This window comes from Nuphar pumila, chromosome 13, assembly GCF_984573655.1.
Source record: "Nuphar pumila chromosome 13, dmNupPumi1.hap1.1, whole genome shotgun sequence".
Classification (NCBI taxonomy): Eukaryota; Viridiplantae; Streptophyta; class Magnoliopsida; order Nymphaeales; family Nymphaeaceae; genus Nuphar; species Nuphar pumila.
The window spans coordinates 99,877,288-99,895,471 of NC_143261.1; the positions used below are offsets into that span (position 1 = coordinate 99,877,288).

Consider the following 18,184-nt stretch of genomic DNA (forward strand, 5'->3'; position numbering starts at 1 on the left):
CTGAAAGTTGCCATATTTAGAAGGCAAAAAAGACACTGAGAATTTGTTTTGTTGTGTGTTTTCTACCATAACTAGTCATATCAAGTTAAAAAGGAAACCACTTCACAGAAACACTGTGAAATCAAAATAAAGAACTCACAAGCTGCTTAATTGAATCTAGAAGGACATCAATGTTCCAGGAATTCATCCATGAAGAATCAGCCACTGAACTGTTACCAAGAGCAGAGCAGAAAGTTGCATACATGTTTTTACTATCGTCAAGGCCAGTATGTGTACGCACAATGGTGCTAATTATCCTTGCAATAGCAACTTCATTAAGAGGTGAATATAGTGAAAGTATCTCTTTACAATGGGAACCACTAAGGGTACATCCATAGCCCAGTTCCTTTATGATATCCACCATGCTTATTTCTTTCTGTATCTCAGTTAACAAAGCATCAAAATCATGTTCAGTGGACTCACAGAAAAAGTCCAAACTCCTGCAAAAAGCAATCACTTCATTTATGGAAAGGAAAAGAGAATGGAATTCAGACCTACCATATCTCCAATATTTGGCATACCTCAAACTGTTGGGTTCACTAAAGGAATCAGAAAGGATTGGGGACAGTATAAAAGGAGTTTTCTCTTTCATCTGCACTAAAGACAACATTCTTATGAAAGCATCAACATGTTTCAAGAGTCCCTCGCACCGATAGAGAAACACAATAATGTTCTGAATTTCATCATTAGATGCTATACAAGCAGGATTTGCACACAATTCCTCGATCTGAACCATGCAGAAATTTTGCCCTGAAAATAGACAAATGCTATTACTCAACAGACTTCCCACACAGCAGACAGCATGCAAATCAAACACACGTGAAAGTGAATCACTTGCCCTTTAGTCTAACATCCATATCGTCCGAATCTGACAAAGCCAGTCCAATACCAATCTTCTCAGGGACTGAGAGATGCAGTGCCTTGGATAGATCTTCAAGATAGCCATCATTTACCTGTGTCCTTAACGACTGACAAAAGACGGTACTGAAATTTGGTCTATCCAACAAATATCTGAATATAACAGAAAGGAGATCTGATTTCAACTTCATGCTCTGCAGATCTCCATCATGAAATTTGATTTGAGCTAAGCAGGTTTGCAGGAGCAAAATGCATCCATCGACTCCATATTCAACAAACTGCATGCAAAAGACACCAGATTGTAATAAAAGAACACAGTAAAGATCAAACTGAAAAGGAATCTAAATTTACCAACATAAACTGTAATAATTTACAACTGATACCATGATAACATGAATGAGTAATCACATACCAGCCAAGAAAATGATTCAAAATTTGCACTACAGTGCAATTATGTTTCTCCAAAAATATAAATGAACTTGCAACGTTTACCACAGAAGAGTAATCACTGTATGCAGTTAAAACTTGACATAGGTTCAATCATTCGACACAATGAAACAAGTTCCTCCAGGACAACATGTTTCAGGGAATTCACAATTTAAAGAAGAAACATAAAAATTTAACTCTGCCAACTAATTTGAGCTTTGAAGAAAACAACACCATACAACCAGTCTTATTTTCATGGAGCATGGTTAGGAAAAACAACTTAATGTAATACCTCAGTGCTTTGTCCAGATAATGAATTTTTCAGAATTTAAATTCATATACTATTTGCAAGTTGGTGGTGCAGCTGGTGCTGGATGTGTGTCGCATGCTGCTCTACTGTCCACACAAAAAGAGGAAGATCTGAACTTTTACATCTAGCAACCAACATAAAACTGGGTACGTTTTTGTATTTTTACCTGTAATGTGTCAAGCCACCCAAGACAGGCTATCATTGTTTTATGATTTTTACCTGAATAACTAAAAATATAAAGAGTCCACGTACATTGATTTTCCTCATAATACACTAAAAAAAAGTCCTAGTCCCATATATAATGAGAAACATCTTAACAGTGAGAACATAGTTGGCAAACCCGGCGAGTCAACTCGGTAATCGCCCTAGTCGACTCAGATCAGGCCCCAAATGGGTCACAGATTCAGGTTACTGATCCTAATGCCTATTATAAACTTTTTATCATGCATTTTATGAATTTAATGCACAAATCTCGTACAAAGGCACTTGTTATGAAGAATCTAATACTGTTCAATGAAAAATGTTAATGATCTTGTATAGTTATATGTTTTTGTAGCTTAACTGTTGACACATTACAGCTTGAAATTTAGCTATTTTCATGTCTTGTTCATGTGCTTACACTATAAAATATATAGTCCTGACTCGTCTGAGTCACTAAGTCAACCCACTGACTTGCAAGTCAAGGGTTGGGCGATCCAAACCTGAGTGACGAGTTTGCCACCTATGAGTAAGTATATGTGTCTAAAACTTGAGCCAGGACCATTGATAGTTCATCAGTTCGGAAAAATTTCAGAACTATTTATATGGCACTGTACGAAAAGAAAGAAGATATGACCATGGTTACAGTATGAACATAAAAGCTGGAGCCATGCTCGCAGATATTAGCTTGTTGATCTGGAAGGTTTGTGGATGACACGACATATACTATAAACTTTAATGTGGACAAAAACTACCTAACAGGCAACTGATTAATGATATCAGAGCATGTACATCAAGTGAATGACCAGATCCAAATTGTAAATGCAACACAACGATTCAGAGATTGAAATCATTGTTTTGCTTCAAATTGACTAAGTATTATATGTTCTAGTGATTAGAATAAATGATTCCCATATTTCCAGTTTTCTTCTCCGTATGGTTGTTTTCAGTTCCTTCAACATGAAGCATCAGTACAAATAAAAAAGGGGTTTGGGTGGCAACAAATAAATCATAAAAGTGGAAATGGCAAACAACCGATAAGCTTCTAACTAATTCTGAAGGTTTTAACCATTAATAGTTAGATTAGCGTTGTTAAAAATGTGCCTCGAGGCGCAAAAATCGTGCCTCGCCACAAGGTGAAGCCCTTATGCCTTGAGGAGCTGTAAAATAGTGCAAATGCCTTGAGGTGTGCCTCATGCGCTATGAGACGTATGCCTCAGGGCGAGGTGCGCTCAAACATTGAGGGAGACCTCTCTCTCTCTCTCTCTCTCTCTCTCTCTCTCTCTCTCTCTCTCTCTCTCTCTCTCTCTCTCTCTCTATATATATATATATATATATATATATATATATATATATATATATAGAGAGAGAGAGAGAGAGAGAGAGAGAGAGAGAGATTTTGTTGGGGATTATGTGTGTTTTAAATATTACATGGTTGTAGACAGTTAGAAATTTGATCATTAGTTTCCCGATTTTTTCTTCAATTATTGCTGATCTTTAGTACAAACATATGTTTATATTTGAATAATTTGATATCAGTAGGATCCTTTTTCAGTTATGTTGTTTTTATTGTGGTATTGCTACTTCTCTATTCTCTTTTTCCTATACTCTCACATAGGAGGGTGGTATTTGTTTAATGGGGTTTCAATATTTTCCATGGAAAGAAAAAACACTTTTAACTTGAAAAGAAGTCCTGGAACTGAAAGTAAGATATAAAAAGGATCTATTCGTAATATGAACAGAGCCTTTAGCCTTTTTTATTCATATATTCATACGTTTACATGTTAATCTCATCTTTTTCGGTATTTATTTGAGAATTTCTATTTATTAATGTTGTTATTTCATCAATAAAGCATTTCTTTTGTTTATTTGTATTTTTATACGCTTTATTTAAGATTTAAACAAAAATTAAGGCTTACGCTTTATGCCTCAATGCTTTTCACAACATTGAGTTAGAGTCTTAGACAAATAGTGGTGGTGTTCTTTAATAATAAGACTGCTGGTTGGATGATGAACTTATTGTTTTCTAAAGCAAAATTTCAATGGAGAGGGCTGGAAATATACAGGAATTGGTAGGGGTGAGTGTGTAGGTTGGAGAAACAACAGGGGCAGATATACAACCTGTAGTGCATAGTATCATAGGCATTATCACCACCATCATCAAGTCTTATCCTAATTACATTGGTCGACCTTACAAATATTGCTTCTCCTTTCTATCTACTGCTATGTTCCGCCACTAAACAACCTTTCGTATCACCTCCTGCTGCATATTCCCAATTCTCTAACGACCTTCCACTTTTCCTATTGCTTTCCACTTGCATCGTATCAAACTTTCTTGGTCAAAAAAATAAGCCCAAACGTTCTTCAACGACATTCTCTAATTTCTCCTCTTTTATTGCTTGTACTCCTATATGTCTTCTAACAAATTCGCTCTTCCTTGTAACTCCATGCATTCATGTTAATGTATGCATTTCGACCATATGTGCATTCTCTGCTGCCACTTTCTAGTTGCCCAAGACTGAGTATCTTCGATTAAAATTACGCAATCTTTCTTCCTTAAATAGGTGGTATGATGACCCAAGTTCTTGACTTTTGTGTGAACTGATTTCATTAGCAAACCAAATTGTCCGAACCGAATGCACATCTGGGCACCAGATTTCACAGACCTTTTTTGTTCTTGCATGACAAGACATCAAGCATGGTTTCATGGACCACCCATACATGTCTCTCCACTAAACAGACCATCTTGATCGTACACTTTCATCCAACACCCAGAAAAATCGCCTACACCGGCAACCAGACAACTTTAGCACCAACGCGAAAGAAATTACGTGTATTCAACAAAGCACTCCCCTACATAAACGAGACATCCATAACAATTACCCTAACCATGGTAGTCAAAACACTGAAAACTACAATAACCCGCAACAACAACGAAAAAAATTAGAGTAAATACGATTCAAGAGAAACGATTTCGATCATCATTGAGCATGGAATTTGCGTAATGGGTGTTAACATGGATTCAAGAAAGGGGTCATTGCCTCGCCCTTCGAGTCGGGATAAGCAAGGACACGGACGTTCAACGACGACGGCGAACAGAAAAATAACTTCAAGAAACCAGAAAAGAGGAAGATAGGGAGTCGGGAAACCTCGTACCTGGCAAAGGTCGTGGAGAACCGATTGGTAATTGGAACTAGTGAGGGAGTGAAGCAGCGAGGAGATCTCGGACGAGAGGGTGGGCGAAAACGGAAGCATCGCGAGAGCAGGGGAGCGAAGGAGTTTGGGGGAAAACGAAGAGGAGAGAGAGGGGTGGGTCTTCAGATGAGGGGACTTTTGGGCGCGCACTGGGAGAGCCGATCGCTTCTTCAAGACGATGACGGTGAGCGAAGAGAGAGAATAAGCCGTGACGAATTCCCTTGTCGCCTCATTTTATAGACGACCCATGTCGCCCAAATTACGATACTGTGCTCGCATTTTCCCATCAAGGACGGAAATGGGTATTAGGTACGACTGGATTTAGTTGACGTGGTGGAACCGAGTATCGGTGTGGGTCCGGGCTTGAATCCAACCTTGGCTTGGTGAGTCTGCGAAGTCTCTGACCCCCGAGTCTGCAAGTGGATCGGATATTTGACCTGGATCTGACCTGAATAACGTCTAACGATTAATTTGACATGTAAGCTCGATTTTTGGTAAACCCAAGCGTTGCACGTATTTGGGAGAATATTTTCTCATGGTGTGAATTCTATTCCTAGTTGCCATAAACGGGTACTGGTATTGATACAGGTGTGAGGTACTGGTACGGGTCCGTAATGTTTAAAAAGGTTTTGAGTACGTTTTTACTTGAAACGCATATTGATACGATTGCAAAAAAATATTAATACGAGCTTCTTCTAATAAGCATTTATACGGTTTCTAAAATGTTAATGTGAAGTATATACACTTGCCTACACATTAGAATAGTTAAATATACTTCTCTCAAAAAAAATAATAGTTAAGTATACTTCTCTCAAAAAAAAAAGAATAGTTAAATATAACGTGAAAGTCAATTGTCGTTGTATAATAATTTATTGTCAATTATAAATTTTAAAAATCTTAGTAAGAATGGTGTCAAGTGATGATGTTTAAGTGTTTGACTTACAAGCAATAGGTTTAGAGTTCGAATCCCGTTACTTACAGGTTTGAAACACTTTTTTAGTTTTAAAATTGATTGTACTTGTTCACAAAATATCACAATATTCTTCGTGTATTCAGCTATTTGTTTTTTGCTAAAAATGTAGTTATTTATGATGATTTTATCCTCTCTTTTTTTTTAAGGATATTTTATCCATTTGCTAAAATGTACAAGCGGCTTTCATTGTCACTGAGTAACAAGACACAATTGTGATATAATAGTGAACTCAATTGCCACAATAGTAGCTAATCTCAACCTAGGGGGTTCCACTTTGTTTGGTAAGAGTACCTAGTGCATGTCACCTTGTATTGGGACGTTGCAAGTTCAAAACCCAATGGTATAGTTGTCTAACTGGTTGAGGTTTGTTCCAACTACTTATTTTCTTCCACTCTACATGGATGATAATGGTGACAGTGGTGGTAGTATTATCTATAGTAGTGGTTTGGGATGCATAAGAATCAGACTTGAGCTGAGTTTGGCATCTACAAGCTTGGCTCGCTTTAAAAAAAAATGTAAAAGCTCGGCTGAAGCGCATCCCGAGCTTGAAATGAGACAAGTTTAAAAGGGCCAAGCTGGAGCCGAGACCAAGTCAATGTTTCACACTTATTACTTATGAGCACAATGGACCGAGCTGAGCCCGAGTCAGCTCGGTTAGTTATGCATCCTATCTATGGTGATGGTTGAAAAATGACGATGGTGATGAGGGTAGAGTGGAAGATAAGTAATTGTAAAAAAAATAGGTCTCGCAATTGAGATTAGCTAATCTATCACCGCATATGGGTTTAGCTATTTGGTATTAGCTAAATTCGCTTTTAAATTTTAGCAAAAGGGTCAAATTATAAAAATTGTTGGATAGCATTGCTGGGCCCAACTGCTAAAAACTCGGCTCTAAACAAGTTAATTATGGTCCAGTGTGGACCAACTAGATTTATCCGATCTGAACATGAGATAATATTTTCAGCCACAGATATTTCAAATAAGATCCGATTATGCACTTAATCAACCTATTTAGGTATTGAATCAATATCTGTGTTGGACCCATGTTCAGTTGGAATCTAATCCAATTTGTTTGCAAATTGTACAGGTAAAATGTTTGGTTTTTAGCCCCCTTCTTAGCAGTTTCATATTTACATAAATATTTCGGACCTGGATCCAGCCTTATTTATTCAGGTATCATTTGGAATCCGGAACTGGGTTTGAATACCTCCTACAATTTCTCCTTAAAATAGAAGAGAACATTTAAAAAACTCTTTGACAATAATAAAAAGCATAACTAAGTGTTTGATGTTATTAAAAACACAAATTTCTGTTGCTTTAATAAAAGACATTTCCTGCAACTTAACTAGGGTTTATCACTAAATCAAATTGAGTTAATAAGATAAAGTTACTTTCTTACCCTCAAAACAACAAAACTTGTAAAAAAATCAATAATAACACGGTAACTTGTGGTAATTATAACACACATTTAACAACTTTGACCGAAGTATGCCCTAGATTATTTTGATTATTCGTGAAAGAACAAAAACCTAGACGTCACTTTTGGCATCATTTCATGTTTTGATCAAGAGCAAAAAATGTGATAGACATGTCGACTTTACTACTACAAATATGACAATTCATGCCAAATAATTGTCCTTTTTTTTTTACAGTTTTAAGCGGAAGCGTATGTTGAGATGGATGTGTGAAAATACAAGAAAAGTTAAGATTCGGAACGAGGAGATACGTAAGAAGGTAGGCGTTGCACCCATTGAAAATAAGATGAGAGAGAATCGTTTACGGTGGTTTGGACGTATTCGACGAAGGCCTGATGCTCCAGTTAGAAGGAATGGAAAAATATATTAGTTAAAAGAGGTCAGGGTAGGCCTAGGAAGACATGGATGGAGGTGATAAGAAAGGATATGAATGCTTTGAACCTCACCGAGGACATGGCATTGGATAGAAATGAATGGAGGAGAAAGATTTATGTAGAAGACCCATAATGATTTTCTTTGTTGATTCATATCGCCGACCCCAATTGTTTTGGGATGAAGGCATAGTTGTTGTGGTACAGTTTTAAGCGGAAGCATGGTGATTTCCGAAGGGCAAGGGGTAAGCTCACAGAGTTTCATGTTGCCAAGATAATGATCATAAGTATGGCAACCGCAGGCATAGCCAACAAACTAGGTCTTTGATCATGGAGGTGGTTTCTCTATATAAGTATAAAAAGTCGCTTAAAAAGTAGACACCCTTGTCAAACACTTGTTTGGGTATCGTATGGGAAAATCAGGTGCCACTTAAGTTGTTTCAAAAAATCATACATTGTTTTTTTAAAAGTCAAGTTGGTGTTAAGCAGCTCTTACATAGTGATCATAAGGGTGGTTTCTCTATGTAAATATAAAAATGTCTCTTAAAAAGCTAGACACCTTGGTGTATTGTATGAAAAAATCAGGCGCCACTTAAGTTGTTTCAAAAAAGCATACATTTTTTTTTGAAAGACAAGCTAGGGTTACGCGGATCTTACCAGAACGACAGTTGCCCCATGTTGGGGAAGGATTGGATGATGGGCTCAAAATATTAGGGACCATGATTCATGATCAATTATATTATTGTGCTAAAAATTAGTGCCATCCACATCATCGTTCAAAAAAATTAAGTGTGATTAACATTTTAAGTTTCTTTATTATCTCATTTTTTTGTTTGTTTGGGAAGGGGATTATCTCCCAAAATTAAGGAGCGTTTTTTTGAAATATTTCCAAAAAATCCTGTAGGACTTCGGGTCGGGTTAGGGTCAACTACGTTCCGGTCCATATCCGTTCCATTTGCACGCGACTCCGGCATCGCCGCATCTTACCGCATACCCAATCAATCAGTACGTTCGAAGGGGAGAGAGAGAGAGAGAGAGATGGCGGCAGTGACAGAGGGAGAGGAGAAATCCGGCGAAGTCCCAACTTCCGGCGTCAGTCCCTTGTCGGAAATCAAGCCGTGGATCGAATACGCGGTCGAGCAGGCGGAGTCGTTCGGACAAATCATCCAAGAAACCGCCGATTCCGCCGTCGTCTCCGCCCGGTCACGCCTCCTCGAGTTCCATTCCATCTCCACCGATCTCCTCCACCGCTCATCCGTACGCTAATCGATCAACCGATTTCTAGTTCTTTGTCGGAATTACATGCATATGTTTTATTAGAGACGAATCGCATGCATTGTCTCACCATTGTTCGAGTTTCGTTTTGTTTATGTATATATTTCTGGTGAAATTGTTTGTTTATAGATTGTCCTTGACGGTTTTAGCAGAGTTCGGAGAGTTTCGATTCGTTCCGGTCACAAGACTCAAAAAAACACTATAATGGCTGTTGATCTTGCCTGAATATGAAATATTTATTGGGAATTGTTGATGTTGTAGGATTTAGATCGATGTTTCGGTCCGATTTGTGGTGGGTTTTTAGCTCAATTTAACACATAGACACACACGGAGGTGACCAAGGGGAAGACACATATCTTGATGTTCAAGATTCGTGTGTTCACCTTCCCATCTTTCTGCAAGAGTGATAAATAGCGTTTATTATATGTGGTTTTAGGATTGAAGATCAACGTTTTTGTTAATTTTTCGTGTAACTGATTGGATTCTCAGGAGGCTTTTTCAGCTCTGAAGTACGAGTTCAATGCTTATGAGGATGCCGCTTTTGAGAAATTGAAAGGTTTGTCTTAGGCACTGTCCAGCTTGGGTCTTGTTTGTCAATGCTCTCATTAGTGTTACAACTTGTTTCCTGTATTCGGGTTTCACACATTTATTCACAAAAAAGAGGGATGCTTTGGGAGATTGTATTGTGCTCTACAATGCAATGTGTGCATGTGTGTGTGAGTGCGGGCATGTGTGCGAGTGTGGGCGGGATGGGTTCGTGCATATTTCGCCCACTGGATTAGTGGGTGCTACAAACACCTCACGGCGGTGAACATGTATTGTTATTTTCTTGCTTTCTTTATCATCATGCATGATTTCTTACATGGTAAATGTTTGCAGAAGGTTTGTTAATTGCAGCTGACCATCCATCTATCACATTCAGTGTTGCAGCTGGTTCGACAATGCTTCTATTTAAAAGTATTCTCCATAATCCATTTTGTTTTTTTGTTTTTTGGCTTAGACGTGCACGTCACAGTAATTGGTGATATGGGGGATACAAGAATATGGCTCCACTTGTTGCATTTGCTTTGAATGGTTTTATCCATGATGACAGCGAACATGCTATATTCACAAATTACATGATTTTACATATTTAATAGTCTTGATATAAAATGAAAAAGAATTCAAAGGGTTATGAGGTCTCATGTACCTAATTGCATGTCTTCTGCTATTCAGTAAATAGTTTTCGCGGGAAATTCATTCTCCTGTATTTGAAAATTTTATCTCATTTTTTATGAAACATAAATAGGTATATGAAAAATTCGGATTGCTCCCATCAGCTCATAGGGTAACTTGTTATTAGCTTAATTATGATTCCATTGGGTCGAACCTCTGTAGTATATGCTACGTTCTTAATTTCTTTCACCTTATGTTTATATATTCTACTATCGAATTCATATTAGGATCTATTTTTTTTCCGGTGACTTTGGTACTCACTTCAAATTAAACTTCTCCAATGCTTAGTTTAGCTGGCGTGAACCCTGTCATGATTTATCAAAAGTTCAAAAGAGTGAATATGAATACTTAACAACCTTTGAATTTGCTGTTTGACAATAACCCATTGTAGGATAATAGAAACTGATGATTTGTTGGGGGGAGTAAATTCGGGACTTTAGAGTGATCCCTTCTTGATCAATGAAACATGCTTTTATGAGGAAAACTCCATACTACTTACATACATACATACATCCATATATGTATGTATGTATGTGAATATGTATGTCCAACTGCCATGTTCTTTAATAAGCAAACTATGTTCTTAATCCATACATGAGGAAACATTTGTGGTTTACGAGAGAAGGGGTCATGTTCAGGTAGTAACAAACTAATAACAGTTTATACAGTTTACGTTTTATTATGTATGTGTACAGCTCTGATTTGAAGCTTGAAATTAAATATTTTGTTGGGTAAGTAGAGTACCTCTCACTTTAATATTCAAAAAGTTGTGGCTTTTGACTCATGCATATGCATGAATTAGATGTTAAACAGTGCAAATCATCTTTTTTTTTTCAGTCAAGGTTCCTTGAACCAATTTTGTTTGAAATGCCAAAGCTGAGTTCTTTTTTGTAATTGGCAGGGCCCAGGAGGTTCTTATTTCATCGTGCATTACGACTCTTTGTGAGTGAAGAGGTAGGTAATTAACATGAGAATCTTGTGCCATTGTTAGTCAGTCCCTCTTCCAATGTTATCCGTTTACATATAGACATACATTCATGCATACATGCATATGAACATACATGTATATGGGCTAGTCCTTGTCTAGAATCTGGAGTATAAACTCTGGCCTAAAATTCTATCTTCGATTCTTCGAGTAAGTTTCTAGTGTCCAAAAAGCCAACATACATGGGCAATAATCGCACGTGCATTCTACCAAGTTTCAGTTAAAGTCAACATCTGGAATATAACATCTCCTATTGCTTTTATTGTGTTGCCTTTTCCTACTGGGTAAATTTCTTTGCAAGCTGTATGAATGCTTATCATTAATTACAATATGATGAAAACCCAAGGGTTTTTCTTGTTTTTGTTGTAGTCCATGATTTCTAATGCAGAGGAAAAAGTAAAGCAGCTCAGGCAGTCAGTTGAACTTGTGAAGAATGAAAGTAAAAAGTTGGAGGTATTCTTGTTATTTATTTTTATTTTTGGGTGTATTTTAATTTTCTTTCTTCATAAAGCATCTGTTAATTGGCATGACAATCTTATGATGGTACAACAAGCTGTAACAATATAAAATCGAGGTAAGCTGTTATTTGCATGAACTTGTTCAAAAAAACCAAAATTCAGCCCAATCCCATTTGGATGTTGTCATGGAACACGAGTTACTGGAAATGAGGCAATGCATTTGTCACTAAATGGCACAGAACCCAAGGCATTTCAAATTGTAATCCAAATGCCAAATCAAAATACATTTGAATACTAACAAGATACCAACTAATACAAGTTTTGTGAATAAATGATTTCATTCATAATGAACAATAAAACACGTAAAAAATAAATACATAAAAACCTCACTATAAAATGCACTGAAGAACACTAAAACATATCTAGAGCTACCCATCTCTCTAAAAAATACAAAGGCACACACCCACCCTTTATACAGAGAATAAGAGGGAGAATAGAGGAATTAAAGGGAGAGATAGGGAAACCAATCTAGCCGTTGGACTAGGTCCAACGGCTAGATTGCCATTGTAGTCCAACAGCCAGCCATCCCCAAGTCAACCAATAGTTGACTTGGGTATAATATATATATATATATATATATGTATAAATATATATATATATATACATATATAATATTATATACATATCTTAACACCCCCCTCAAACTTGCAGTGACTCACCGTAAGTTTGAAACTACAAACGAAGAAACCCATTACATAAAATGTCTCTCATGAACTTCATTAGGTTCTTCCACTTCGTGCTTCTTTAAAGGGTGTTTAATCATACGCTCCACAACCCCAAAAGATCTTTAATAACATCAATGCTTAAAGTACCTGCAAGAAGATATAATAAGAGGGGTCTAACAAGAAACAATTATACTTATATAACTTATGGAGAGAAGATGGCCGAGCACGCAAGCATACAATATGTAAGTCAATTTGACTTTTTAAACAATATTTAAAGTAAAACATGAGTCATTAAGACACTCAACTTTAAAAAGTTCTTAATTCTCAAGAGAACATAAAATTTTTTCAAAGATAGATTTATAAATCATTAATGACTTTAAACATTCCTGAAAAGCATGCATCATTTTAGTACACATATATTTATCACATTAATGCATAATATCATATTTATCTTGAAATATGAAATTTTCAAACAATCATTAATACTTTGAAGAAATAATGCACAAAAGAGTTCAAATCTCCATACATTTTTACACAGTGGAAGGTACAAGAAATGATTTCCATTATTTAATTAAGAGAAGTCAAATAAGCAAAGATCAATTACATTTTTTGAAGCAACATTAAATATGCAACAAAATAGTCACTTATGGACCTATAATATTTCAAGAGTACATGCTTAAAAACAGGTGAAAATACAGAAAGGGATCCCAATGAAGATCCACACAAATACAATAGGATTGCACATGCACCAATTTTACCAAAAAAGGTAATACAAAGTGAGAACAATTTCAAGAGCAATCAAATGCACATAATGTTAAAATAGAGCATGTGTATGGATCTGGATTGGATCCAGATCCATACACACATCTATCCTTCGTTATTATAAAGTTGACGATTCATTAATAGCATTCTTGTAATATGGTCCTTGTGTTTACGTATTTTAGTCTCTATTGTAAAATCGTTCTGCTATAAATATATTAGGGCTCGGTGGTGTGCGCAGTTCAACCGCCCCAGCTATTGTGCCTCTCCTTTTTTTATTTTCTCTGTTTCCTGTACAGGTTGAGCTGTGGAGTGAAGCTCTTTTGATTCCTCATATGGTATCAGAGCCCAGGTTGCAGAACACCAGCCGTGAAGACTCCTTCAACATTCAAGTCTATCTGCGACTTCTCCTTCTTCTTCAATATCGACTGCTTCCTTCAACATCAAGAACACCAGCCGTGAAGACTCCTTCAACATTCAAGTGTGTCTGCGACTTCTCCTTCTTCTTCAACATCGATTGTTTCCTTCCTCAACATCAACGCTGATATCAACGTCTTCTTCAACATCCTTCACTATCTGCGACTTCTCCTTCTTCTTCAATATCGACTGCCTTCTTCTTCAACATCAACGTCTCCTTCGCCTTCAGTATCAATATCATCGTCTGTGTCAACGACTTCTTGATCGGCTGTATCTCCCTCTTCAATAGCACCTTTCTTTTGTCAACAACTGCATCTTCTTGCAGTATTTATCAATGTCAACTACACTTTCTATGGTTTTCCTTCTAAACTTGATACTTTCCTAAGTCTGTGTGCTGTGAGTACTCCTTGACTCCTTGTATTGCTTGACGATTCGTATCACTTTGTTCTAAATATCACTATCATAGTCTAGCATTCATCATCGTATCAGTTTTTCTCAATTTTGTATTGTTTTTCTTCATCCTTTTTCAATTAGCAGTGAATTAGTGTTTTCTGTGCAACATCTATAGGCAGACTGAAACAGACTACATTCTTGTTTAAAAAAAAAGGGTTTTCATTGATATGGATTCATACTCGTCATCGAGTCCCTCTACAAGTTTCTTAAATCAGCTCGTTACAGAAAAACTTACTCATTCTAATTTCTTAACATGGAAGAGACAAATACTTCCGTTTATACGGAGTCAGGATCTCGATGAACATCTGGATGGTTTTGTTCCTGTACCACCACGGTTTATTTTGCAGGAAATCGAGGATGAGAAGGGTGATGCAATTACCAAATCTATTAAGAATCCCGAGTATACAGTTTGGAGAAAGCGGGATCAATCTTTGGTTGCTTATATTACGTCAACACTCTCTCAAGAAGTGTTGGCTACTCTTTCAGATGATTGCACTGCGGCAGACTTATGGAGTAAGCTATCTCAGACATACTCTCAGATATCAGAAGCCCGAGTTATGTACTTAAAGAATGAGTTTCAAAGTTTGAAGAAAGGCTCCATGACAATTATGGAATACATAGGCTGCTTGAAGACTATTACTGACCAGTTGACTGTTATTGGAAGTGCTATTTCAGATAAAGATAAAGTACAACAACTCCTTAATGTGTTGGGCTCTGATTTTGACATGTTTACCACCACTTTGACATGTCTCCCCCACTTGCCCAATTTTGATGACCTTCAAGCGAAACTTCTTCAGCATGAGATGATTATGAAACAAAGGGCAGAAGGAAATGAATCAGCTCGTTCCCATTCAGTTTTGGCTATGGAGACTTCTGTAGGTTTTGGACGAGGGAATGCAGGACATCAAGGAGGCAGAGGCCGAGACCGTTTTGGGCAGGGAGGATGTGGTATCTTGCCTACACCTAATATTTCAGGTGTTTTTAATGTAGGGAATCAGAGGAGAGTGCCCACTTGTTTATTATGTAACAAAAGAGGACATGTAAAAGTTGATTGTTGGTTTAATCTGTAGAATAAAGAAAAAATAAACAAAATTGAAAATAAAGCTTCTACTGTGGACACGAAAGCGCCACCTACAGATATGCAACAACTTTTGTTATCAGCTTTGTCACAGATGGCGATCAAGCAAAATGAGCAAGGCGAGTGATATGTTGATTCGGTGCTGCCACCCATGTCACAGGTAATGCGGGTAAGTTATCTCACTTATTGCCTTATTTTGAAAAAGGTAGTATAGTTACGGGTAAGAGTAAATTTTAGAGACAATGTTTTATTCGACTGAAAATAAAGCAACAACTGAAAAAGCAAGAAGGATTGAAGAAAGAGTCACTATGTCCCCTGCTAAAGCTGTCAAGCCGAAATATGACTCTCATCCATTCCCAGTAGTCAGTCCTACCTCACTGTTCACCATATCATGTGAAAAACCAACAAGGTAAATTTTTTGCACTTATATATGTACATATAAGTTTATACGAGGTAAATTTATTCGTAAAGATCCTTTTATGGGTCTCGGATCCAAAACTTGGATCCAGACCCAAATCACACTGTTATGAAATATATATTATAATATATTTAAATGAATGCCTAAAAATTTGTAGTTATTACAGGGATGCTGCAATATTTGACCTTTACCAGACCTGATATAGTTTATGCTGTCAATCAGGTGTCCTAGTTTATGCATGCTCCAACGGAAGGTCATATGGAAGCAGTGAAGCACATTCTACGCTATTTAAAAGGAACTATAGGAGACAAACTTGTTTATCGCAAGAATGATAACCTAAATAAAGGACATGAACTCATAACTTATACTGACGCAGACTAGGCAGGGGACCCAGATGAGAGACGATCTGTCTCTAGATATTGTGTATATATTGGACACAATTTAGTGTCTTGGAGCAGTAGAAAACAAAAGGCAGTGGCACGATCGAGTACAGAGGCTGAATACAGGTCCATGGCTGCAGGCACGATAAAAGTTACATGGATTAAACACTTATTGAGTGATCTTGGAGAGACAATTATTCGATTATTTCTTCTATGTGACAATTAAAGCACAATAAACATTGCGTGTAACCCTGTTAAACATAGCAGAACAAAGCACATTGAGATTGGTCAACATTTTATACGGCAGAAAGTCGAGATGAAAGAGATAGAACTATGCCATGTTCGAATAGAGCAAGTTGTACATGCTCCAAAACCATGTACAACTTGAGGGAGGTTGTTAAAATAGAACATGTGTATGGATCTGGATTGGATCCAGATCCATACGCACATCTATCCTTCGTTATTATAAAGTTGACGATTCATTAATGACATTCTTGTAATATGGTCCTTGTGTTTACGTATTTTAGTCTCTATTGTAAAATCGTTCTGCTATAAATATATTAGGGCTCGGTGGTGTGCGCAGTTCAGCCGCCCCAGCTATTGTGCCTCTTATTTTTTTTCTTTTCTCTGTTTCCTGTACAGGTTGAGCCATGGAGTGAAGCTCTTTCGATTCCTCATACATAATAGCCTCTACTGACATACATATAAAAGATTTCCTAATGAAATGCTTAGAAAAGCATGTGGAATTAAAAAAAAAAGTGCAAAAAACACATACAAGTCCAAGTATGAACAATGCAAAGGCATAAAGGCATAATACAAGCACAAAAGTGCATAAATACAAGTCCACTATGGGATAATACGAAGAGCCAACAAAGGGCAACACAAGTAAAAAAATAATATATATTTGTTTATTAAATATATGCTTGGAAAAACATAACCATATGCAAATTATTCCAAACAATTAATCATCAAATAACGCATGCAACTAAAGCATATACAATGCAAAATGCATTAAAATATTTCAACAACCATTTTTAATAAAAGAGCAAATGAGTTTAGAAAAATTACGAAGAGATTTTAAAAAATCTCATACATCGTATTGAATGAATTTCGCAAATTAAAACACTAGTTTGACCACCACAATCCATCATCTCCTAGGCCTCAAAACCTCAAACATCAAGTATATTAGCGACTAGAACAATCGCATAATCATCATGCCACTAAAGAGCCAAAGACACACACGAAGGTGTGTATAAACATCTCTTGTCTACATATGATGACAGTTAAAAACAAGTGTATCAGTGACTAGAACAATAGTATAATGCCAACGAAGGGTTAACATCACACACGAAGGTGTGACTAAACATCTCTTGTCTACATATAATGACAAAAAAAAATCAAGTGTATCAGATACTAGATCAAGAATATAATGCCAACAATGGACTAAAATCACACACGAAGGTGTGAATAAACATCTTTTGTGTACATATAATGACACTAAAAAATCAAGTATATCAGCGACTAGATCAAGAGTATAATACCAACAATGAGCTAAATTCACAAACGAAGGCGTGGATAAACATCTCTTGTCTACATATAATAACACTTAGATAAAAGATATAATAGGAGGAAACCCAAAAGGTAAGATAGCTTGTAATTAAAACACATTAATGTTATCAATAAATTTATCAATTTTAACAATCTTTCGAAACACCATGGTTTAAAAAATAGATAGCCATCACAGATAAATAGAGTTATAATCATCCATAATAACAATGACCATACAACAAATGAGCTGTCACACGGACTCTTCTAACAAGGCACCACACCTGCGTCGCACCTGCACCCAGGCGGGTGTGACACTTGGATATAACTTCCTTTGTGTTAGGTGAAGTCAACCACATCGAGGTCCATTTCTATCCAAAAGTAAATTTAGTTAACCCTAATCAAGTCTATTTTTATCTATATTATATATATATAAATACATAAATGTACACAAATACACACAGTGTTAACTTAAAACTGTTAAAAATTATATATATATATATATATATATATATATATATATATATATATATATATATATATATATATATATATATATATATATACACACACACTCCCCACACCCCCGCACCCAAGTTTTTTTAAAGTGCCGCATCCGCATCCGCACCTA

At 36.6% G+C, this 18,184-nt stretch overlaps 2 protein-coding genes across 8 annotated transcripts in view; one reads left to right on the forward strand and one right to left on the reverse strand.

Annotated features, from left to right (window-relative positions):
* Positions 1–5,228, reverse strand: part of LOC149819439 (uncharacterized) — a 58,075-nt gene extending 52,847 nt beyond the window's left edge. For all 7 annotated transcript variants that reach the window (XM_089985355.1, XM_089985354.1, XM_089985350.1 and 4 more), the window contains exons 1-4: positions 4,988–5,228; positions 878–1,175; positions 561–789; positions 140–479 (exon numbers count right to left, since the gene is read on the reverse strand). In XM_089985355.1, the coding sequence (XP_089841481.1) occupies positions 140–479; positions 561–789; positions 878–1,175; positions 4,988–5,086 (966 nt within the window). In that variant the 5' untranslated portion in view covers positions 5,087–5,228. The remainder of the gene's footprint in view (positions 1–139; positions 480–560; positions 790–877; positions 1,176–4,987) is intronic.
* Positions 5,229–8,836: 3,608 nt separating this feature from the next.
* The window catches only part of LOC149819440 (alanine-tRNA ligase), a 36,026-nt gene continuing 26,678 nt past the window's right edge, over positions 8,837–18,184 (forward strand). Inside the window, exons 1-5 of the mRNA XM_089986458.1 lie at positions 8,837–9,102; positions 9,610–9,676; positions 10,000–10,077; positions 11,237–11,289; positions 11,690–11,773. Coding sequence (XP_089842584.1) covers positions 8,884–9,102; positions 9,610–9,676; positions 10,000–10,077; positions 11,237–11,289; positions 11,690–11,773 — 501 coding nt within the window. The 5' untranslated portion in view covers positions 8,837–8,883. The remainder of the gene's footprint in view (positions 9,103–9,609; positions 9,677–9,999; positions 10,078–11,236; positions 11,290–11,689; positions 11,774–18,184) is intronic.